Raw genomic sequence first — 25,764 nt, 5'->3', positions numbered from 1 at the left:
TTTGTTGTTGAAATTTTTTCATAGGTATAATAATGTGCATACCTCTTAGGTGTAAGGCTCAATGAATTTTTACAAAGTGAATTTATTTTTGTAACTACCCAGAACAGGATAGAGAACATTACCTGCCCTCAGGGAACCCCACCTTGTGTCCCTTTGCAGTCATTTTTTCACCCCAGATGTATATCATTCTGATTTATATCATCATGAGGTTTAGTCTTACCTTTTTTTCTAATAGCTCTGTTGAGATACAACTTACATACCACACAGCCATTTGAAGTGTACAATTTAATAGCTTTTAGTATGTTTGCATAGTTGTGCAGCCTCCATCACAGTTTTAGAACAATTTCATCACCCCAGAAAGAAGTCCCATACCTGTTAGCAGTCGCTCCCAGTTATTCCCAATTCTCCCTCCCTCAGCCTTAGGCAGCTACTAATTTACTTTTTATCTCTATAGACTTGCCTTCTGGACATTTCATGTAAATGCAGTCATGCAAAATGTGATCTGTTGTGACTTGCGCTGAGCATAATGTTTTCAGGGTCCATCACGTTTTAGCATGTATCAAGGACTTTATGCGTATAATGCTACATTTTACTTTTTCATCAGTTGTTTCCACTGTTTGGCCATTGTGAATATGCTGCTATGAACATTTGTGTACAAGTTATTGTGTATCTGTACGTTTTCATTTCTTTTGGGTATAAGCCTGGGAGTGGAATTGCTGGGTCATATGTTTAACTTTTTGAGGACATATGCATCTGATTTCTAAAACAATTATATGTCATTTAACATTCATACCAGCAAGGCATGTTTTCTCCACATCCTCACCAACACTTGTTAATCTTTATCTTTTGGATTATAGTCATGATAATGGGTGCGAAGTGGTATCTCATTGTGGTTTTGATTTGCATTTTCCTAATGGCTAATGATGTTGAGTATCTTTCCATATCCTTATTGGCCATTTACATATCTTCTTTGGAAAAATGTATTTTCAAATTTTCTGCCTATTTTTCAATCATGTTTTTTTTTTGTTGTTGATGTATAAGAGTTTTTTTTAATATTTGTGTGTAAATCCCTTATCATATATCAGATATATGATATGCAAGTATTTTCCCCTGTTCCATGGGTAATCTTTTCACTTTGTTGATGGTGTTAAATTTGGTTTTAAATTTGGATGAAGTCCAATTTATTTATTTATTTTGGCTTTTATTGCTTGTGCTTTCAGTGTAATGCCTTAGAATCATCTTGCCTATGTTTGAACTACATAGAAATGAATTTATGTGTACTTTTGGTTTCTTTTTGCTCAAACTTATGCAGGTAGCTGTAGTTTGTTTTTTCACATTGTTGTGTAATATTCTATTGCATGTATTTACCTCAGTTTATGCATTCTACTGGTGATGGACATTTGTAATATTTCAAGTTTGGGGCTGTTATAAAATAAGGCTGCTATGAGCATTCTTGAACATAGCACTTGGTGTACATACCTACTAGTTTGTGGGATGTACACATCTAGGAGTGGAATTTAGGGATCACAGCTGTATAGAGCTATAGTAGATACAGCCACCAGTTTCCCAAAGTGGTTGTATCAAATTTCATTCCTACCACTGCTCTACATCTTCATCATTATATTCACCACTCATTATCAGGGTTTCTTTTTTGTTTTGTTTGTTTAGCCATTCTGGTGAATACAATGAGTACAGTGCATTTTCTTGATGACTGATGATTTTGAGCACCTTAGCAAATGCTTATAGCTGTCTGTGAAGTGCCTTTTCACTTATTTTGCCCATTCAAAAAAAAAAATTGGATTTTCTTCTTTTTCTTATTGATCTGTAGTAGTTCTTTACATGTATTGTAAAAACATCTCTCCGTGGTTTACCTTTTTACTCTCTTAATGGTGTCATTTAATGAAAAGACAGTCTTAACTTTAATCTCCATTTATCACTCTTTTTCCTTATGGTTGTGAATGTATTATTGTTTACTACCTCCTAGAAACTTTGTTTTACCTTTCACATTTAGGTCCACAGTCCATATGTAAGTGATTTTTGTAAGAGTCAAGGTTTGTTTTTTCCCGTACGTATTTCTAACTGACCCAGACCCATTTATTGCAAAGACTTTGTACCATACATAGCATCACCTTTGTCACAAATCCAGAAGTCTATATGTATGCATCTGTTTCTAGACTCTTTTCTGTTCCACTTATCTATTTGTCTATCCTATTGCCAATGCCACAGTGTTCAGTTACTAGTTGTACCTAAAAAGATTTTTAACTGATGTGTCATAAATAAGTCATAGGTATATAATAAAATGGTAGGAAGCATGTTTCAAAGACAAGGCAACTCTTGGGCTCCCATGTTACTTAACTTTATCTTTTATCTTTTATGGTATTAGTTGTTAATTGTTACACATTATATATTTTCATAAATTATAATCCTGAAATTGAGAAAAGGAAAATAATTACTTGAAAAAGTTAATACAGAGAGCCATTTAGTTTATAACAGGACAAACTAAGTCTCCAGAAGAGTTTAATATCTGCCAAGACTGGACTTCTCCATTTAAGTCAACAAACTGAATATTCTGCATATTTCACAGAATAAACCCTCTCCTCCCATGGTATTGCTAGGTGATACACCTCCTGGATCATCCCTGGGTTGGTAGTTTTCTCTTTGTTTGCTGTATTAACTATACTTTTCCTTTCTTCCCATCTCTGGTAGCTTCCTTTTCTACTTATTCACAATCCTTTTCTTAATAGAGAGCTCCTGGAGAGGAAGTTCTGGGGATGGAAAATCCAGGAGAGGAAGATCAGCTGTTGAAATGTCTTTGCTGCAAACCTCTATGGATTGAGGATGTGATAACAGTTTCTCAATGTGATGACAAGCTCTGTAACTCTGATTTATCTTCTAAGTTGGCATTTATAATACAGCTTTTCTGTTGGGTTTCCCACCGCTGCCTAAGTCTGGTCTTTTCAGATTTTCTTCCTTTAAGCTTTCATTCTCAGCCACAGGAGGAGCTTCACATGCTCTTCACATTTGCAGTATTGCTGTTTATTTGGTGGTTAGAAATGTTTTATCTTTTTTGAGGTGGGGAGGGGGCTTTTTTTTTTTTTCCTTCAATGCATGATTCTAGTGCACTGGCTTACTGTTTTGCTAAAATAAAATTAGTAGTGTATTTGGGTCCCTGTCAAAGAGCTCCTGAATTTTTAGCTGGTTTTTCTTTATAGAGGGCCTGTGGATTGTGAACCTAAATGTTAAAGGTAGAATGAAGTTTCTAGAAGGTAGTAACGGAGAGAATGTGTTCATAACCATAAGGAAAAGATTGATAAATTGAACTTTTATAATTATAAAGGGGACTCTGGCCCTTGGCATCTCTGCAGAGGGTTTGAAGGACCCCTGAACATCTGTTTCTACGTTATTGTAAGTGTTCCTCTGGCCGTTGATTCTTTCCCTATGCTTTGCTTTTTTTCCACCTCTCCTAGATGAGCAGTGTCAATCATAGTTATTTTAATGACCTTGCTTGCAAACTCCAATGTCTGGATAATCTATGGGCCTATTCTATAGTCTGTTTTCCCTTTTTGGGGTGGGGGGAGGGGGTCAGGGGCTCATTTGGTCCTGTCTGGTACACCTGGTAATTTTGATTGAATGCCCAACATTGTATATGAAAAGTTATAGAGACTTTGGATGGTGTTATTTTCCTTTAGAGAGGATTTAATTTGCTTTTGATGGTCAGAATATGTGCAGATCACCTGGATAGAGTTGAGCTGGGTTTCAGGCTTTGTTAACGATGGGTCTCTTTCTGGTTTTCCCATTGCTAGTCTAGCCCTTTGGGGGTGTCATCTGGAAGACTGCATATTTACTGGGGCCCTTCTGTCTTAGAGGGCCTTGAACTCCAACCTTTGACTCCCAAGCTGCAAGAGAGTGTTAATCTCTCTGGTCACCTCTTTACCCTCTTACAGCTGCTTTTGCTTGTTTCCGTATGTGTGCATTTTAGGAGTTGGCAAATGTCTTGAGGGGAAGTACACATAGATTTTGAGACTTTTCTGTTTACTCCTTTTCAGGATCTTGTCCTTTCAAGCCTTGGATGCTTTGGCAGCCCCAAAGTCTAAATCTCTGTCTTCTTAGCCTGATAGAATACTACAGGCTCTGCCTCTATTCCACTCTTCTGGGAATATTATATACCTGTTTTTTTTGCATATAAAATAAGCAAATACATGATATACACACAAAGATATGTTTTTCTTTCCACTTCTTTCTCTTTTTTTTGTTGGCAATAATCTCAGATTTTATTCAAAAGCAAGACCACCCACCCCAATTACTCTGGTTATCCCTTCATAATGAACGTATCCTACATTTACAAAATTTTTCCTTGTGCCTACTTCAGTGAATTTAAAAATTAATTTATTGTCTCAATTATTTTCTAATTGTTTGGCTGTGGAAAATTGGCATATTAGATTGTACTGCCTGGAACAGCAACCAGAAGATCTCCTATAAACTTGTTAGAAAAGTAAATTCTCTGGTTCCATCCCACATCTATTGAATCAGAACCTGTAGGGGTGGTACCCAACAATCTAGTTTAACAAGTCATCCAGGAGATTCTGATAGAAACCATTTGAGAAACACTGGCATATGAGAAACATGTGCTATTTACTTAATGGACAGGCAGACATGGAAGTGAGGGAATATATCAAATAAAGAAAATAAGCAGTGGCCCAAGTGCTTTGACTCTAAATGGGTACAGAATAAGAATAGCCATGAATGAGACTCATAAACTGGTTCTATTCAGATACGTATGAACTGCCCCTCTCTTGTGCTTGATTTCCATGGGCTTACATTAGTGTAAAACCCCAAGAACATTTGTCTTGGGCAGATCTGTAAATTCTTCAGCATATGGACACTGTAGAGAAAGAAGTAGGATTGACCATTTCCTAATCATCTCCCAGGCTGCATTACCCAATACGCAGTCTGTCTACGCACATGTTTCTGTCATCTGCCAAGCAGGGGCAGAAAAAAAAGTAATATATAAATATATTTATGTAAATAAGTACATTTATATAAATATAGATTTTTATATAAATAAATATGTATAATATATATTTTTAAAATCTTCATTTTGAGTAATGTTTTTTAAAAGTACCAAAATGGTCATTAGAAAAAGCAAAACATTTTTGGCCTTCCTTATATCTTTTTATGACTTTGTATTGTTTTTAGTTTGATTGCTGGGACTAAGGCACTAGATATAATTTTTCAATGCCTGAGGCCTTACAGGGTTTTAATCTGGCTCAGAATTCTCCACTTCCACTTCTTTCTTAAACAAAAGGTACATATATCCTTTTGCACCTTGCTGTTTTCAGTTACCATTGCTTAGATGTAGTACAGGTATTCTAAAATTGCTTTTTCAGTAAGTAATTTGTAATCATATTCTTAATTCTATGATTTCTAAGAATTTTGATAATAGAACTTTTATTTGCTTTTTTTTTTTTTTTTTGTAATAGTATTAGTTCTTTTCCCAGGGTAAAAATAAACTATTGCCCTAGACTGGAAAGAGGAAGAAAAAAATCTATAATCTTCTGAGATATTTTTTTATTATTATTATTTTTTACTAATACTGTTACAATTTTTATAGCTTCCAATCTTTGCCCTTGGGGGTGACGTCAGAGTTGATTTGGCTTGCCAAGTCTTAGACCTGTCAAAATCAAGTGATGCTTGTGTTCAAACCTGATTGAGAAAGGGAAGCTTTCACAAATTTTATTAGCTTGAACTTAGAATAACTTCCCTGGTCTACACTTAATTAACTTCCATAACCATCTACATCAATATACTGTGTACTGTTAATGAGAGAAACAATTTATTCTTGTAACCTTTCACCTTTGTCCTGAAAGAGCTGAGATTCTAAAAGAAGCCAGATTTCCTTCGTACTCTCTTCTCACATGCCAGACCTCAAAAATTGTAGATTCTTGCTTTTTTTGACCCAGATAGGCAAAACATTGATACTATTCACATTTCTCATCTAATCCTTCTCCTCAAGGGCTTCTAACTGGATCCAAGGTCTGGAGGGATGTTTGTTTCATAGAAATGTATATATTTTTTTTGGCCATGCCACGGACCTTGAGGGGTCTTAGTTCCGTCTCAGTTCCCCTGACCAGGGATTCAACCCAAGGCCACAGCAGTGAAAGTCCTGAGTTCTAACCACGGGACCTCCAGGGAACTCCTGAAATATTCTAATTTGTGGGTTCACAAACTTTTTCTTAAAAGGCTGGATAGTAAATATTTCAGGCTTTGCAGGCTACATGGTCTGTTACAGCTATCAACTCTCCCATTGCAGCATGAAAGCAGTCATGTGCAATACCTAAACAAATGAGATTGTGTTCCAGTAAAACTTTATTTACAAAAATACGGCATTGGGTTGGGTTTGGTCACTGAGCCATAGTTTGCCAATCATAGTTAACTGGAGAGGAAAGAAAGAGATCATTGTGGGATATATGGCACTTCAAAACCTTCCTTTCTAGACTAGAGACTAGAGTAGATTTGAAGCTTTCAGTACATTTTCAACATTAAAAAAAATTAGAGTTTTGTGTAATTCTTAATATACCACAAAACAACCATTGCTCCGTCTACTATTCCTCAAATTAATACTTAGTACCAAAAAACTGTTAGAAAATAAAGAGTATTTTGAAATTTAACTTTGTAACCCAGGCTTATTTTTCTTTATTGACTCATAGTACAGAAAGAATTTTTATTATGAGAGAAAATAAGGCGTTTTCATTTGTAAACTTTTCTTATTATTTGCTTGCTTGTTTAGAAGGAGGATACAGCTGTGAACTCTGTGAGCTTTATTTTATGTATTAGTCAGCCAGATGGAAAGAATGATCATTAAAAAAGTTAGATGGGCTAGCTCTGATGTCCAAGTTTTAGAAGACATATACTAAAATGAATAATCCTAGAATTTAGCTTCAGTAACATCCTTCATTATACACTTTTCATCTTTATAGCCAAATAGTCGCGTAGAAGTTTACATTTTATCTAGAGTTTAAAGTCATTTTTCTTCCCAGTCTTCTCAAAACCTCCCAAGTCTTAACTGCAGTTACTTAAATTAGTTCTGACCAAGAACAACAAAATGAAGAACAGTAAGGTGACTTGTACGTTACAGTTAGCTTTCAAATCTTTTGACATACAGATTTTCAGTTTTTCCTTTTTTCTAAAGTATACAGAAAGGGAGAGTCATTCTTTGTAGGACATTGCACCCATCTTAATAGATGATATTCTCTTGTCTTCTGTCACAAATGTCCTTGCTATTGAACAAAGATTGTCAGAATAATACTTAAAATTAGTACTTTCAAATTGATTTCAAATCTTTTGGCTTTGTGCTAGTAATATTTTCCTTTCTCAACTCATTAGAATAAGAAAAGAGAATTAACTTTATGATCTGTACATTTATGGATTAAAATTCACCTCATTTATCTCCAAATATTACTTACTTGTCTTCATGCTTGAGGAATGGATATGTACTAATAACTCAAAATTTTCAGTAATTCATATAATTCACATCAAAATTCCTATTTGAGTCAGTAAGTATTAAGTCTTAATGTCTTGGGTTTACTTATCTAATACTTAGTTTAGGTAAGTAAAAACTTATTTAAGTTTTAAAGTGTGTTATTTTATAGACTTTTGAAACAGATGGCAGTTTGTTTATGTCAAAACTTCAGAGAGGTTTTTTAAAAAATTTTCATTGGTGTATAGTTGATTTACAATGTTGTATTAGTTTCAGGTGTTCAGCAAAGCAAATCAGTTATACATATACATATATCCCCTTTTTTTTTAAGATTCTTTTCCCATATAGGCCATTACAGAGTATTGAGTAGAGGTCCCTGTGCTATACAGCAGGTTCTTATTAGTTATCGATTTAATATATAGTATTGTGTATGTGTCAGCCCCAATCTCCCAGTTTATCCCTTCTCCTCGCCCCCCCCCCCCAAATACCCTGGTAAACATAAGTTTGTTTTCTACATCTGTGACTCTGCTTCTGTTTTGTAAATAAGTTCATTTGTACCTTTTTTTAGATTCCACATATAAGCAATATCATATGATATTTGTCTTTCTCTGTCTGACTTACTTCACTCAGTTGCTGCAAATGGCGTTATTTTGTTCTCTTTTATGGCTGAGTATATAGGTACCATTGTATATTCCATTGTATATAGGTATCACATCTTTACCATTCATCTGTCAATGGACACTTAGGTTGCTTCCATGTCCTGGCTGTTGTAAATAGTGCTGCAGTGAACATTAGGGTAATGTATCTTTTTGAATTATGGTTTTCTTTGGGTATATCCCCAGGAGTGGGATTGCTGGGTCATATAGTAGTTCTATTTTTAGTTTTTTAAGGAACCTCCATACTGTTCCCCTTAGTGGCTGTACCAACTTACAGTCCCACCAGCAGTGTAGGAGGGTTCCCTTTTGGAGAGTTTTGGGGGTTTTTTGGCGATACGCGGGCTTCTCACTGTTGTAGCCTCTCCCGTTGCGGAGCACAGGCTCCGGACGCGGAGGCTCAGCGGCCATGGCTCACGGGCCCAGCCGCTCTGCGGCATGTGGGATCTTCCTGGATCGGGGCACAAACCTGTGTCCCCTGAATCGGCAGGCGGACTCTCAACCACTGCACCACCAGGGAAGCCCATGGAGGGTATTTTTTTAAAAATAAAATAAAGGATGTGCTTCTAGCTTTATGACATAACTTGAATTACAGAGAATTTTCATTTCTTTGCATTTTTGAATTGTGTAATAGAGTTTTAAAAGTTATTAGGTTTTTGCCAAGTTAAAAACGAGGTAATGTTCATTTGCATATGTGCTAATTTTAAGAAACTGTACAGATTAGATTCCTTGCTACTATTTTGACTTCTTTTGATAATGAGAAAATTAGAATTAATCATTGTTTTGGGGGGATACATATATTTGACAGAACTAGAAGAACAGACTCGAAAAGCTCTAGAACTGGACCAGGAACGAAAACGAGCAAAAGAAGAAGCAGAAAGGCTTGAAAAGGAGCGTCAAGCTGCTGAAGAGGCCAAATCTGCTATAGCAAAACAGGCTGCCGACCAGATGAAGAATCAGGAGCAGCTGGTAGGGAACCTGGGTTCTGTTAGGGGAAAAGAAAAATTCAGACAAAAGCATGGACGAAATCGGTTCCGCAATTTCAGAGTGTTTATTCTCTGAGCACAAAGGTGTTGGTTAATTATGTTTTCAAATCCCCGCACTGTGGTATGTGTGCACTCACTGCAAGGAACTTGTATCTTTTTATTCGAATGTATTTTAAAGCAGTAAGTAGAATAACAAAGAATTATGAAAACCATAGACCACATGGACCATTTTCTGTATTCAGAGGAATACCCATCATGACAAATGAAATACCAGTGTAAAAATAGACAATTTGGAGGTTGCAGTATTTAGTACAGTAAATAAATGATCAGTATTGTGCAGCCACTACCAAAAGTGTGTTGTAATAGATCCAAAATCAACAGTAAAATTTTGTTTGCTAATGAGTGCCAATAAAATAAGTTCAAATAATGGAAACTTAAAAAAACACCTTTGTAAAATTAAGTATATTATACCTTCTGGAAAGCAAACCAAAGAGACAAGTGTGGAAATAACGAAGTGTGGAAATAAGCCTAAAATGATTATTTCTTCTTTTAAAAGGAAACCTAAAAATAAAACCATAAAAGATACATGGAGCCTGTTGCTAACAAAAGATTCTGATTTGCTTAGATTTTGTTTAAGCCACTGGCATGTTTTGCTTTAGATAAGTTGACAATTACGTATATTCTAAACCCTATAAGATAACCGTAGGCTAACTATAAGATAGATCATAATTGATTGGGGTTTTTTGTGTATTTAATGGACTTGCAAATAATGAGGAGTAGGCATGACACCTAGAAGATTTGGGATTTAAATATTGGTTTAGGCATTTACTTGCTATGTGTCTTTGGGTCTTTCTGAGCCTCAGATCGCTCCCTTTGAAAAAAGGAATAATACCACCTAATAGTATTGTTGGGGAATTAAGAAAGTGCTGTTTAAATTATAAAGTGTTATGTAAATAGAATTCTTTTTCCTTCTGTAGGCTTTAACAGATAGTTTATTTTATTTTATTTTATTTTTTGCGTGGTACGCGGGCCTCTCACTGTTGTGGCCTCTCCCGTTGCGGAGCACAGACTCCGGACGCGCAGGCTCAGCGGCCATGGCTCACAGGCCCAGCTGCTCCGCGGCATGTGGGATCTTCCCGGACTGGGGCACGAACCCGTGTCCCCTGCATCGGCAGGCGGACTCTCAACCACTGCGCCACCAGGGAAGCCCCTAAGAGATAGTTTATTGATGAAAGTTTAAAAATAGCTCCTAGGTTCCTGCTATGAAAACAGGAATAACTACGTGTATATAGAATAATAAAATTTTTTTCACTTTGTCTCATTAGCTCATTATACCTAGTACAAGTAAGATATTTATGCTCTTAAAGAAATAGTTCCTTTTTTTAAACAGAAGACTGTCTATGAAAAACATATAACACAGTCCGTGTGGGAATTCCCTGGCGGTCCAGTGGTTAGGACTCTGAGCTTCCACTGCAGGGGGCACAGGTTTGATCCCTGGTCGGGGAAGTAAGATCTCAGAAGCTGCACGGCATGACCAAAAAAACCAGTCCATGTACATTAAAGCTTTTTTGACTTAATATAAATGACTGAAAATATATTACTTTTTAGTATTTGTAATTGTTTTGTTTATTTTAGGCAGCAGAACTTGCCGAATTCACTGCCAAGATTGCGCTTCTAGAAGAAGCCAAGAAAAAAAAGGAGGAGGAAGCTACTGAGTGGCAACACAAAGTAATCATTTGTTCATCACTATAAATTATTGAACATCTATTTTGTACCCCGCCATATGTGGAAATTATAGAGATAAATATAAGTTGCTGTCATGATTTAGAGGGGGAGAGGTACCTCTGTATGAATGTGTATGTACTGTAGTAAATACTAATCTAGTGATAATAAGCTAAGTACTTTGGGAACACAGAAGAAATATTTAATTTCTGAGGGAATGAGGCAGGTGTTGGGGAAACCCTTATAAATTTAAGCCGGCTCTTGAATAATACATTCAATTTGGGGGTAGAAAAGATGGAGACTGAAGAGGAAGTCATTCCAGATCGAGGGAATTGAATGAGCATAAGAAGTATAAAAGCACATGACAGATTTGAGGTCAACTAGTAAGTGAGCAAAACTTAGGGTCTGTTTTCAGAAATTTTGAGAGTTGTGGCTAGAAAGTTAGAGAGGGAATTAAGTTGTGAAAGGCTTTAAATAAATGCCCTGCTAAGGCAAGATGCTGAGAAATATCTGTAGACGTTGGGCTCTGAAGATTTCAAAACAGGATTGTAACATGATCAAGCATGGTTTCATAAAAACAGCTTAGTAATCAGCATGAAGGATGGATTGGGATAGTGGGCAGGATTACTTAAGAGCTAATGACTCACACTAAGGATGTGGCATTGAGAAAAAAGAGGAACAGGAATTATTGAAGGACATTTTGTGGTAGACTCAAAGGGGCATGGCAACCAAATGATTGGATGTAAAGTTGAATTAGAAGAATGCAATGAAGATGATACTGAGATTTCTGAGTTCCTAAGTAGATGAAACCACTGTTGTCTGAAATGGCATAAAAGTGAAAAATTAGGCTTTATTTGGAGGGGTAGGGAATATAAGATAATGAGAATTTAATTCAAACTTTAATGTTAACTCTTAAATGGAACTATAATAATAACAATTTTTTACACTCAAAGGTATATAGTTCTCTGATTTTTCTCCGACAAAATGTACTTATTACAGAAAGCAGTTTTGTTTCCCTCTTAAATTTTCTTTGTAGCACTTCGGATTTCATAGGGAAGTTTTTGGTATTGAGAGTTATGTATATATGTATATGTCAATGGAACTCTACAAAAAGAAAAACACTTAACTTTTTTGTTAATACTACTTTCTTTATTAGAATTGTATAGCTCCCTTTTAGGGATGATTTATGAACGTCAGGGACACATAAACTTATAAAAATAACATATCACAGAGGCACATCCTGTGAATTGTAGAAATTAGAAAATGCATGCAAAAGAAAAATCACATTCTTGCTAACTGGGATCACTATTTTAACACTGTAGTGCATATCCTTCCAGGATCTTTTCCTATTTGCATATGTGTATACATACACATTTATATGTCCAGAGTGAGATCATACTGTACATATTGTTCTGTTTTAGTCAGTTTTCATCTCATCTAATATTAGACTATATTCAAAATTTTTTCATTTAGATATAATTGACATATAATGTATTTTTAGGTGTACAGCATGATGATTCAATATTTGTATCTATTGTGAAGCGATCATCACAGTAAGTGTAGTTAACATCCATCTCCATATATAGCTACAGAAATTTTTTTCTTGCTATGTAAACTTTTCAGATTTACTTTCTTAGCAACTTTGAAATATAGAATATAGTATTATTAACTGTAGTCCGTATGCTGTACATTATGTCCCCATGACTCATTTATTTTATAGCTGGGAGTTTGTACTTTTTAACTCCCTTCTCCAATTCCTCTTCCATTTATGCCTCTGGTAACCATCAGTCTGTTCTCTGTATCCATAAGCTCGTTTTTTTTGTTTGTTTGGTTGGTTGATTGGTTGATTTTTAGATTCTATATATAAGCGAGATCATATGGTAATTTGTCTTTCTCTGTCTGACTTATTTCACTTGGCATGATACCCTCAAGGTCCATCCATGTTGTTGCAAATGGCAAGATTTCCTGGGACTTCTCCGGTGGTCCAGTGGTTAAGACTTCGCCTTCCAATGCAGGAGGTGCAGATTCAATCCCTGGTTGGGGAGCTAAGGTCCTGCATGCCTTGGGGCCAGAAAACTAAAACATAAAAAAGCAGAAGCAATATTGTAGTAACATATTCAATAAAGACTTTAAAAATGGTCCACATCAAAAAAAAAATCTTTAAAAAAATTCCTTTTTTATAGTGGAATAGTATTTTACTATATATTAATATTTATACCACTTTTTTAAATCTGTTCATCTATTGATGGACACTTAGGGTGCTTCCATATATATCTTGGCTCTTTCATTCTTTTGCATGTGGCTCTCTAGTTTTCCTAGCACCACTTATTGCAGAGACTGTCCTTTCCCCAACCTATATTCTTGGCTGCTTTGTTGTAAGTTAATTAACCATATATGTGTGGGTTTATTTCTGGGCAGACAATATTCAGAATTGAACCAAAAAGTCTTTTATAGCTAATTTGCCAGGCCAGTGTCCAGAGTAGGACTTTGCATTGCATCTGTTTGCTCTAAGTCTCTTTTAAAGTAGGACAGTTCTTTTTTTTATGATATTGGTTTATTAAAAGGACCCACAGATTGTCCCTCCTCCTGTATTTGTCTAATTCCTTTCTTATGGTGTCATTCAGCTTGTCTTTTTATCATCAATATTTCTTGTAAGCTGGAAGATAAACCTAAAAGTTTGAAGGATTCAAGTTAAAAATTTCTGGCTATGATGCCTCATAGGTGAGACTTTCAGATAATTTATCATCCAAACTAGAACACTTTTGAGAGTGAAAGGGGGTGTTGTTAATAATTACACCAGGACAACAGTGTAAAGCAGTACTTTTCCAGACAAACAAGCACAATAGAATTACTCAGATAATTGGTGACGTTGGATACTTTCTGTTATATTATATCAGAAGACATTTAATATCTGATTAACCCACCATTAGTTGTTTTAATTGATCGTTGGACTAGAGTAATAACAGTCTGTTTCCTCCATTGTCTGGTTATATTTTATCGTTGCTAAAACGTAATCTATTCGATGTGGAATTCTTTGGCATTATACTTATATCCGTTTTCTCATCAACTATTTGTATAACAATTTTAGCAACAGTTGATAATCCTTGCCAGAATTAATAATTTTATTAGGGTTTTGCACAGTGGTGTCTTTAATTCTGTCATGTAATAAGCTTTTATCAATAGGGCCTGTTTTCATTACCCTGAAATATAGTTTATATTAGAAAGAAAGGATAATAACTTGATTTTTTTTTTTTTTTGATGTGGACCATTTTTAAAGTCTTTATAGAATTTGTTACAATATTGCTTCTGTTTTGGCTTTTTGGCCACGAGGCATGTGGGATCTTAGCTCCCTGACCAGGGATTGAACCCGCACCCCCTGTATTGGAAGGCGAAGTCTTAACCACTGGACCGCCAGGGAAGTCCCAGGATAACTTGATTCTTTTAATTACCAATTTTCAAAGTAACTTGCTGATAAACTTATTTTTTATGTTCAGGCTTTTGCAGCCCAGGAAGACTTGGAAAAGACCAAAGAAGAGTTAAAGACTGTGATGTCTGCCCCTCCTCCACCTCCACCACCACCAGTCATTCCTCCAACAGAAAATGAACATGATGAACATGATGAGAATAATGCTGAGGCTAGTGCTGAATTATCAAATGATGGGGTAATGAACCATAGAAGTGAGGAGGAACGTATAACAGAAATGCAAAAAAATGAGCGTGTTAAAAAACAACTCCAGGTATTTAAAATTTGCAGTTGTATGCACATTTAAATATAATTTGCATTTTCCCCATTTGTTAAGACAAACTTATTAAAAAAGAAACATTTGATTTTTGGAAGCCTTTACCTCTAGCTGGCCTTGTGATTGGTTTGTAAGTACTTGGCCTACAGTCACGTTATTTCATATTTTCTGTTGTATGTCCCTGTCACCAGATGTTTGTTAGCCTTGTGTAATGAAGCCTTAATTAGTAAGCTATTATTTAATTATAACTTGAGCCATGTTAAAAGTAGAACATAAAATACTGTTTAAAAAACAAATTTCTTTTTTAAACAGTATACATTAAAAAGAAATGATAATTTAATAGACTACCTGTATGACATTACATAATCTGATTTTTTTTGTTGAGATTTTGTAATGGCAAAAGGTCAGTATATTAAATGTACATAATTAGATTAAAATAGTAAATTTTAATGTTACACCTATTAGAGAACTTAATAGAATCAGTTCTCTAATTTTTAAATTCATGAAATCTTTAAATATTAATAAAATGGGGTGATAGTTGTAATAAATGTATTAAGACTTTTGGAGAAAACTTCTCTCATGGTATAGAATTTATAACTTACAGTAACATTCAATAACAGCTATATTGAACCTTTTGTAAGTCATTTCAAGTATTAGATGAGAAAGTTCAAGGAAATTTAGAATAATACACAAACTCATCATGGTTGCGGAGTGTAGAAATGAAAGACCATGGGTATTCCTCTCTAACCACTACCCCCCACCACTACTAAAAGTACAACAAACGTAAACACTTTAAAGAAAAAGATTTCGCAGTGGAAATTTTAATATACTAAAAAGTCAGAGATCTGTTATATTTGTATTTTGTGTCTTTAAACCTCTTTCATAGGTTTTTAAAATCTAAAAAAAAAGTTAATAATGGTCATACTTTTTATTTTTTAAACATAGGCATTAAGTTCAGAATTAGCCCAAGCCAGAGATGAAACCAAGAAAACACAAAATGATGTTCTTCATGCTGAGAATGTTAAAGCAGGCCGTGATAAGTACAAGACTCTGCGACAGATTCGGCAAGGCAATACAAAGCAACGTATTGATGAGTTTGAAGCAATGTGAGAGCTGTTATTTTGCATACATGTTCTTCATAAGCTGAACCACCAACAGAGAAAAGCAGGCCTTTGCAGATGTGATGGAATGCATCTCACCTTGCCAAAGCACTTAAACCAGTTTGACTGTGGTAGCTAAAAGACATTTAAGGGGAGCTTTTCAACATTAAGGCAGTGTGATATCATGCTTGGTTTTCTTTTTCTTTTGGGCCAAGGAATGGAGAACAGTGTTCCATCACCTCCTTTTTCACATTTTTCATTTTCCATTTTTTTTTTCTGTTGAAGATTAACACTAATTATCATGTCTGACAAATGTGTATGTATGATTTAAGCACTTTGTACATTTTAAAGGATGGTGGTGACTTAATGAGTGTTTAGGTAGGGCACTCTGTTTTTTCTTCTTCCATATTTTAGCTGCATGTATTTCCACATTCTCTCTCATTCATGTTTCCTCAGTGTGTACTTCTCATACCTTGATGTGCCCTGTAACCATAGCGCTGCCACTATACAGATCATTGGCAGTGATTAAAATGAGCATAGGTGGCAGGGTGGACAGTCTTTCATCATTGTGTAGAAGATGGCTATGAATCATGAAAAGGATTAGAATGTTTAACAGTATAGTGTACAGCTAGTGGTTAATTTTTTAAATCCCAATTTAATAACATTATTGGATATTTGTTATTTGCTTACTTAATTACGATCATCTTTGACAGCTGAATTGATTGGTGTTTCATCTCCTGTCATCATTTGGTTTTCTTTGCCCACTGATCTTACAAAGGTATAGACAGCAGGTAGTAAGTAGTTCCCTAGGAAAGTTTACTGATGAAACACTACTGCAAATAACAGTTGTCTCTGAAAGATTCTTTCATAGATTGATTTAGAAAAACAGATGTTTAATAAAAGAAAAAGCACATTTGTTGGTAATTGATTATCATCATTAATAAAACCCTGGACCTTGCTAGAAGGGCAGCATATGAAAACAGCAGTCCCGAGGAGGGGACAGTAATACTACCTCACTACTATACCTGTGATGACTGGTCGTTCAAACACAGTGAAGTGTGTAAGCTATATGTTTTATAATACATAGTGATACTGTCAATCATGAAGGAATATTTTTGAGATCTCCTTTTCCTTCAGAATATCTTAGAGTGCTAAATTTTAACTGCCTTTTTGTTGAACTGAACTGTGGGACTCTGATTTGTATTAAAATTGTTAGCGCTCACTGATATACTATCTTCCTGGAGGGGTGTTGTATGTCTAAGGAAGTGTGTGTGTGTGTGTGTGTGTGTGTGTGTGTGTGTGTGTGTGTGTGTGTGTGAGAGAGAGAGAGAGAGATTGCCCTTGTAGCATATGACGACGAATGTTTGTACCTTCATTCCTTGATGTAATTATTACATAATCATTTTAGCATATTTGGTTTCTAAATCATTGTGCTTATTTTTTTCAATCTAACTAAAAATACTTAAATTTGGTTAGTTAATTCTATTTTAGAAATTATAATTTTATAGGTTATATTAATTTCAGTTATGTTTTACAAAGAAATCTTTCTAGTTTGAAAGATGTTCAATATTCACAGGTTCTAACATTTTCTTTATTATAAAACATTTAGATTTGGAGATAAGGAAAGCCTTGTTTTCTCTGTGTGGTTCAGCTACTTTCCATTTGGTATTATGCATTCAAATTTACATTTATCTATTAAAATTGCCATTTTGTTAGACATTTTTCATGCACAATAGATTCAAGTTGTGTCTGAAAATATCTCTGTGCTTTTTTGATTTTGCTGACTTTAAAAGGATTAATCTGGGCAGACATTATGAAAAGGAAAGGTTGCATTTAATATATTTTTTGGATTTAGTAGGACAAAAGATAACTGGTTAACCTTGAAGTGACTGTTGTACGGTGGTTGTGCACATGCTTCAAAACACTGTGGAAGAGGACATTTCTCCTTGCAGCACATTAGAGGAACAGATGATAAGCCTTACTATTCATGGTTTAAAGCATGTGTTCACTCTTCCAGAGCATTAAAGTAATTGCCATAATAGGTGAAAACTTGGATTTTTATTGGATTTTTGTTAATTTGCTTCATTTTGAATTGTGTGCACTACCATTCCTACATCAGTTTGATATCAGTGTTGAAAAATTACCAGTTATATTTGCTGTTTATAATCTATTTGTAGATTAGAATTAAAATGGATTTAATCCATTTTTAAAGCTGTGTGAATTTTTCTAAACAGGAACAACTATTTGCAATATGGGTTTTCATTAAACCAATTATAACTTTTATTATTAGCATTTGAGAAGCACATGTTCATATAGCAATGTAAAAATAATGAGTATTTGGTAAATTCCAGCAGGCTTATACTATTAGCATAATTTTGTGTTGTACAATTAAGTTACATCTATAATTTTGGATAACATTCATTGGTTAACAATAAAGTGACAAAAGCTCATGTTTCATGCTTCACTGTTGTTATTTAACATGGATTTCTTGTATATTTCCTGAATATTATAATTTCTATTAGATCCATAAATCATTACATCTTAAAAACAAGTGGATAGGAAAAAATTCAGAATCCTCATACATTTACTCGTTCCCCCAAATTATATATCTCTTTTGGTATGGAAGTAATAGTGATAATTCTCCAGAAAAGTTAAATCATTAAATTAAATTGACTCTTTTCATAATAGAAAATCATTTAAGATTTCTAGTCATTGCTTTTCTTGTATAGTGTTTAGTTTTCCTAAGGAAGAAGCAGTTTCATTGTCCTTGATTAATCTCACTATTAAAATGCTAATGTTCTTTAAAGAACTGTATACTAAGTGCTTCTTACTAAATTTTATTATAAAGATTATTCTTCTTAAATAACAAGTGATAAATCTGTTTTAAGCATAGTAAAAGCCAGTTGTCTTCTCAGTTTACAGTAATATTGAACTGTCACTTTATTATTTCTATTCTCAAAGACAGGTGGTGATCTCTTTATTCTGGTCCTGTTAGAAAAGAAAAGGGAATTCCGTAGTATAATATTTTGCTTTATGTCTAATTAGAGTTCTTTTTTTAAGAACTAGAATTAGCACTTAGAAAGTTATATCTTACACTGTATTGGAACTCGCTCCTGGTTATCATTGGAAAGAGTTCCAATGTTAGTGCTGTGATTAAAAAAAAATGCACATAACTTTCTGTCTCAGTTCTTATTACCTGTTGATTGGTGATATTTTTAGAATTGAAGATAAAAGATTTTTTAGATCCCACAGTATCCCATTTTATGTATGCATAATGAAAATAGTCTTTTAAAATCTAAAACTTAAAACTGAAGTATAGGAATTACTGCCTTTAGAATTAATTTAGTGAACTGATTAGTAAACCCAAGCTTAGATGTATTTAATAAGAATAAGGGGAAACGTTTAAAATATGGAACTACACTGGTAGACAGTCCTCTTTTCTTTAAGTTTGTTCTAAATGAACAGAACTTTAGCTTTTCTTATTCTGTACTTCATTCTTTTTTTAACTAGGAGATAATCTATTAAATATTCTAATGTGGTTTATCATGTAGAATGACAATATTCTAGTACATTTCAAAAGCACAGTGATTCAGCAGATATGATAACTTCATAAAATGTCAAGGCAGTATGACTCCTCACATTCTACACTGTTCGCAAGGAAAACTTGGCTCACGATCGTGTTTCATATATTAAAGCTTATCACCCTCCCTTCCATGGCTTTTCCAATTAAATAATCTTAATTCCCACTTTTTCCTACTGGACCTATCTTTTTTTAAATTTAATTTTATTTTTTTATACAGCAGGTTCTTATTAGTCATCAATTTTATACACATCTGTGTATACATGTCAATCCCAATAGCCCAATTCATCACACCACCATCCCCACCCCCCTGCGGCTTTCCCCCGTTGGTGTCCATAGAATTGTTCTCTATATCTGTGTCTCAGCTTCTGCCCCGAAAACTGGTTCATCTGTACCATTTTTCTAGGTTCCACATACATGCGGTAATATACAGTATTTGTTTTTCTCTTTCTAACTTACTTCACTCTCTTTATTACAGTCTCTAGATCCATCCACGTCTCAACAAATGACCCAATTTCGTTCCTTTTTATGGCTGAGTAATATTCCATTGTATATATGTGCCACATCTTCTTTATCCATTTATCTGTCGCTGGGCATTTAGGTTGCTTCCATGACCTGGCTATTGTAAATAGTGCTGCAGTGAACATTGGGGTGCATGTGTCTTTTTGAATTATGGTTTTCTCTGGGTATATGCCCAGTAGTGGGATTGCTGGATCATATAGTAATCCTATTTTTAGTTTTTTAAGGAACCTCCATACTGTTCTCCGTAGTGGCTATATCAATTTACATTCCCACCAACAGTGCAAGAGGGTTCCCATTTCTCCACACCCTCTCCAGCATTTGTTGTTTGTAGATTTTCTGATGATGCCCATTCTAACTGGTGTGAGGTGATACCTCATTGTAGTTTTGACTTGCATTTCTCTAATAAGTAGTGATGTTGAGCAGCTTTTCATGTGCTTCTTGGCCATCTCTTTCTTTTCTTTGGAGAAATGTCTATTTAGGTCTTCTGCCCATTTTTTGATTGGGTTGCTTGTTTTTTTAATATTGAGCTGCATGAGCTGTTTATATATCTTGGAGGATAATCTTTTGTCTGTTGATTCATTTGCAAATATTTTCTCCCATTCTGAGGGTTGTCTTTTCGTCTTGTTAATGGTTTCCTTTGCTGTGCAAGAGCTTTGAAGTTTTATTAGGTCCCATTTGCTTTTTTTTGAATTTCCATTACTCTAGGAGGTGGATCAAAAAAGATCTTGCTGTGATTTATGTCAAAGAGTATTCTTCCTATGTTTTCCTCTAAGAGTTGTATAGTGTCCGGTCTTAATTTAGGTCTCTAATCCATTTTGAGTTTATTTTTGTGTATGGTGTTAGGGCGTGTTCTAATTTCATTCTTTTACATGTAGCTGTCCAGTTTTCCCAGCACCACTTATTGAAGGGACTGTCTGTTCTCCACTGTATATCCTTGCCTCCGTTGTCATAGACTAGTTGACCATAGGTGTGTGGGTTTATCTCTGGGCTTTCCATCTTGTTTCTGTTTTTGTGCCAGTACCATATTGTCTTGATTACTGTAGCTTTGTAGTATAGTCTGTAGTCAGAGAGTCTGATTCTTCCAGCTCCGCTTTTTTCCCTCAAGACTGCTTTGGCTATTCGGGGTCTTTTGTGTCTCCGTACAAATTTTAAGATTTTTGGTTCTAGTTCCGTAAAAAATGCCATTGGTAATATTATAGGGATTGCATTGAATCTGGGGATTGCTTTGGGTGGTATAGTCATTTTCACAATATTGATTCTTCCAGTCCAAGAACATGGTATATCTCTCCATCTGTTGGTATTGTCTTTAATTTCTTTCATCAGTGTCTTATAGTTTTCTGCATACAGGTCTTTTGTCTCCCTAGGTAGGTTTATTCCTAGGTATTTTATTCTTTTTGTTGCAGTGGTAAATGGGAGTATCTCCTTAATTTCTCTTTCAGATTTTTCATCATTAGTGTATAGGAGTGCAAGAGATTTCTGAGCATTAATTTTGTATCCTGCAACTTTACCAAATTCATTGATTAGCTCTAGTAGTTTTCTGGTGGCATCTTTAGGATTCTCTAAGTATAGTATCATGTCATCTGCAAACAGAGACAGCTTTACTTCTGTTTTTCCAATTTGTATTCCTTTTATTTCTTTTTCTTCTCTGATTTCTGTGGCTAGGACTTCCAAAACTATGTTGAATAAGAGTGGTGAGAGTGGACATCCTTATCGTGTTCCTGATCTTAGAGGAAATGCTTTCTGTTTTTCACCATTGAGAATGTTTGCTGTGGGTTTGTCGTATTGGCCTTTATTATGTTGAGGTAGGTTCCCTCTATGCCCACTTTCTGGAGAGTTTTTATCATAAATGGGTGTTGAATTTTGTCAAAAGCTTTTTCTGCATCTATTGAGATGATCATATGTTTTTTCTTCTTCAGTTTGTTAATATGGTGTATCACATTGATTGATTTGCATATATTGAAGACTCCTTGTATACCTGGGATAAATCCCACTTGATCATGGTGTATGATCCTTTTAGTGTGTTGTTGGATTCTGCTTGCTAGTATTTTGTTGAGGATTTTTGCAACTATATTCATCAGTGATATTGGTCTGTAGTTTTCTTTTTTTGTAGTATCTTTGTCTGGTTTGGGGATCAGGGTGATGGTGGCCTCATAGAACGAGTTTGGGAGTGTTCCCTCCTCTGCAATTTTTTGGAAGAGTTTGAGAAGGATGGGTGTTAGCTCTTCTCTAAATGTTTGATAGAATTCACCTGTGAAGCCATCTGGTCCTGGACTTTTGTTTGTTGGAAGATTTTTAATCACAGTTTCAATTTCATTACTTGTGATTGGTCTGTTCATATTTTCTGTTTCTTCCTGGTTCAGTCTTGTAAGGTTATACGTTTCTACGAATTTGTCCATTTCTTCCAGGTTGTCCATTTTATTGGCATAGAGTTGCTTGTGGTAGTCTCTTAGGATGCTTTGTATTTCTGCAGTGTCTGTTGTAACTTCTTTTTCATTTCTAATTTTATTGATTTGAGTCCTCTCCCTCTTTCTTGATGAGTCTGGCTAAGGGTTTATCAATTTTGTTTATCTTCTCAAAGAACCAGCTTTTAGTTTTATTGATCTTTGCTGTTGTTTTCTTTGTTTCTATTTGATTTATTTCTGCTCTGATCTTTATGACTTCTTTCTTTCTGCTAACTTTGGGTTTTGTTTGTTCTTTCTCTAGTTCCTTTAGGTGTAATGTTAGATTGTTCATTTGAGATTTTCCTTATTTCTTGAGGTAGGCTTGTATAGCTATAAACTTCCCTCTTTTGCTGCATTCTATAGGTTTTGGATCGTCGTGTTTTCATTGTCATTTGTCTCTAGGTATTTTTTGATTTCCTCTTTGATTTCTTCTGTGATCTCTTGGTTATTTAGTAACATATTGTTTAGCCTCCATGTGTTTGAGTTTTTTACGTTTTTTACGTTTTTTTCCGTGTAATTGATTTCTAATCTCATAGAGTTGTAGTTAGTAACATGCTTGATAAGATTTCAAAATTCTTAAATTTACTGAGGCTTGATTTGTGACGCAAGATGTGATCGATCTTGGAGAATGTTCCTTGCGCACTTGAGAAAAAGTGTAATCTGTTTTGGGATGGAACGTCCTATAAATATCAGTTAAATCTGTCTTGTCTATTGTGTCATTTAAAGCTTCTGTTTCCTTATTTATTTTCATTTTGGATGATCTGTCCATTGTTGTAAGTGAGGTGTTAAAGTCCCCCACTATTACTATGTTACTGTCGATTTCCTCTTTTAGAGCTGTTAGCAGTTGCCTTTGTATTGAGGTGGTCCTGTGTTGGGTGCATATATATTTGTAATTGTTATGTCTTCTTGGATTGATCCCTTGATCATTGTGTAGTGTCCTTCCTTGTCTCTTGTAACATTCTTTATTTTAAAGTCTATTTTATCTGATATGAGTATTGCTACTCCAGCTTTCTTTTGCTTTCCATTTGCATGGAATATCTTTTTCCATCCCCTCACTTTCAGTCTGTTTTGGGTCTCTTGTAGACAGTATATATATGGGTCTTGTTTTTGTATCCATTCAGTAAGGCTGTGTCTTTTGGTTGGAGCATTTAATCCATTCACGTTTAAGGTAATTATCGATATGTATGTTCCTATGACCATTTTCTTAATTGTTTTGGGTTTTTGTGTTTTTTTTTTTTTTTTGCAGTATGCGGGCCTCTCACTGCTGTGGCCTCTCCCGTCGCGGGGCACAGGCTCCGGATGCACAGGCCCAGCGGCCATGGCCCACGGGCCCAGCCGCTCCGCGGCATGTGGGATCTTCCCGGACCAGGGCACAAACCCGTGTCCCCTGCATCGGCAGGCGGACTCTCAACCACTGCGCCACCAGGGAAGCCCTTGGGTTTGTTTTTGTAAGTCCTTTTCTTCTCTTGTGTTTCCCACTTAGAGAAGTTCCTTTAGCATTTGTTGTAGAGCTGGTTTGGTGGTGCTGAATTCTCTTAGCTTTTGCTTGTCTGTAAAGCTTTAGATTTCTCCATCAAATCTGAATGAGATCCTTCCTGGGTAGAGTAATCTTGGTTGTAGGTTCTTCCCTTTCATCACTTTAAGTATATCATGCCACTCCCTTCTGGCTTGTAGAGTTTCTGGTGAGACATCAGCTGTTAACCTTATGGGAGTTCCTTTGTATGTTATTTGTCGTTTTTCCCTTGCTGCTTTCAATAATTTTTCTTTGTCTTTAATTTTTGACAGTTTGATTACTATGTGTCTCAGCGTGTTTCTCCTTGGGTTTATCCTGTATGGGACTCACTGCTTCCTGAACTTGGGTGGTTATTTCATTTCCCATGTTAGGGAAGTTTTCAACTGTAATCTCTTCAAATATTTTCTCAGGTCATTTCTCTCTCTCTTCTTCTGGGACCCCTATAATGCGAATGTTGTTGTGTTTAATGTTGTCCCAGAGGTCTCTTAGACTGTCTTCATTTTTTTTTTTTCATTCTTTTTTCTTTATTCTGTTCCACAGCAGTGAATTCCACCATTCTGTCTTCCAGGTCACTTATCTGTTCTTCTGCCTCAGTTATTCTGCTATTGATTCCTTCTAGTGTAGTTTTCATTTCAGTTTGTGTGTTGTTCACCTCTGTTTGTTCTTTAATTCTTCTAGGTCTTTGTTAAATATTTCTTGCATCTTCTCAATCTTTGCCTCCATTCTTCTTCCTGGATCATCTTCACTATTATTATTTTGAATTATTTTTCTGGAAGGTTGCCTATCTCCACTTCATTTAGTTGTTTTTCTGGGGTTTTATCTTGTTCCTTCATCTGGTACATAGCCCTCTGCCTTTTCATCTTGTCTATCTTTCTGTGAATATGGTTTTTGTTCCACAGGCTGCAGGATTGTAGTTCTTCTTGCTTCTGCTGTCTGCCCTCCTGGACCTATTTCTTAATATCTCTATCTTTAGTGATTTTAAGAGCTGCCGTTTTCCCTCTGGAAAGATGATGACTTTTTGCTTTGTTGCCTCAATACTTCAACCTCTCTTAAACTGTGATAACAAGAGTTTTCTGATTTGAGGTTACATATGCTGCTTTAGGAGTTGAAGTATCTATCCATCATTATTCCTCACAGAATTTTAAGGTTAATGATTGTGACTAAGATAATTAATTACCCCATGGCACATCTTTTAAATTCAGGTTTATATTTGGCTTGAGTTCCCTAGCTACTAATGGTTCCAGGTTCTTATTTAATGACCGTCATTTAGCCAATACACTTTTATTAAGTATGTTCTATATTCTAGGATATAGAAGCAAGATTAGAATGACAGTGACCCTTTGTTTTGGACTATCTTAAAAAGTGAAACTTCAAATATTTATCTTATTTCTTGGATCATTTGCAATAATCTGTTACAATACTAGATTTCTTTTAAGATGGCAACACATTTTGTTGACTCATGTTATTTGTATGCCCAGATTCCTCTGTGCTTATATCTAGTCAGTTGCTTCCATCCTTGTAATTTATTACTCTGTTTTAATTATTCACTTACATTTAATGAACATTTTTAAAATTTAGGTTCACTTTGGTAATTATGCATGTCAGTTAGTTTGCTCCTAAAAGTAGTTTACTGGTTTTAGTTTATCTTTAATAAGTCTATATAGCTAAATGTACATCTTGGTAACATGGGATCAGAATTTCTGAGATTTATGTAATAATCCTTGGAAAAATTCCTTTTGATAAAATGTGGATTTGTTATATCAAATTCTTCTTGTGCTGTGTTACAATGTATGCGTGATAGTTCTTAACTTTTTGCAAGTTAAATTAAAATGTTTTCCCTTTGTTTTAGACCTAGAAATGCAAGTATGTCTTAGACTCTTAAAGCAGTACTACCTTCTCCCTCCCTTTCCTTTTGTTTATACTGAAAAGTCTTTGTTATTCAGATCTAGCATTTGAGTCTTATATGCCATCATTCCATTTATGTAATTATTTGCTTTTAAATTTTAGCTGATTTGGATAAAATGATACAC

The 25,764-nt window shown here is 35.1% G+C and overlaps 1 protein-coding gene across 4 annotated transcripts in view; it reads left to right on the top strand.

The window, feature by feature from the left end:
• RDX (radixin) overlaps positions 1–25,764 on the top strand; it is a 102,303-nt gene that overhangs the window by 57,433 nt on the left and 19,106 nt on the right. For 2 of the 4 annotated variants that reach the window (XM_067750967.1, XM_067750966.1), the window contains exons 11-15: positions 8,939–9,099; positions 10,752–10,844; positions 14,333–14,575; positions 15,524–15,684; positions 23,468–23,669. In XM_067750967.1, coding sequence (XP_067607068.1) covers positions 8,939–9,099; positions 10,752–10,844; positions 14,333–14,575; positions 15,524–15,684; positions 23,468–23,669 — 860 coding nt within the window. The remainder of the gene's footprint in view (positions 1–8,938; positions 9,100–10,751; positions 10,845–14,332; positions 14,576–15,523; positions 15,685–23,467; positions 23,670–25,764) is intronic. The other 2 variants (XM_067750969.1, XM_067750968.1) reach the window with 1 other exon arrangement.

Source organism: Pseudorca crassidens, chromosome 9 (genome assembly GCF_039906515.1).
Source record: "Pseudorca crassidens isolate mPseCra1 chromosome 9, mPseCra1.hap1, whole genome shotgun sequence".
NCBI lineage: Eukaryota > Metazoa > Chordata > Mammalia > Artiodactyla > Delphinidae > Pseudorca > Pseudorca crassidens.
Note: the sequence above shows the minus strand (reverse complement) of the source record. Positions and strands in the feature narration are given on the sequence as shown.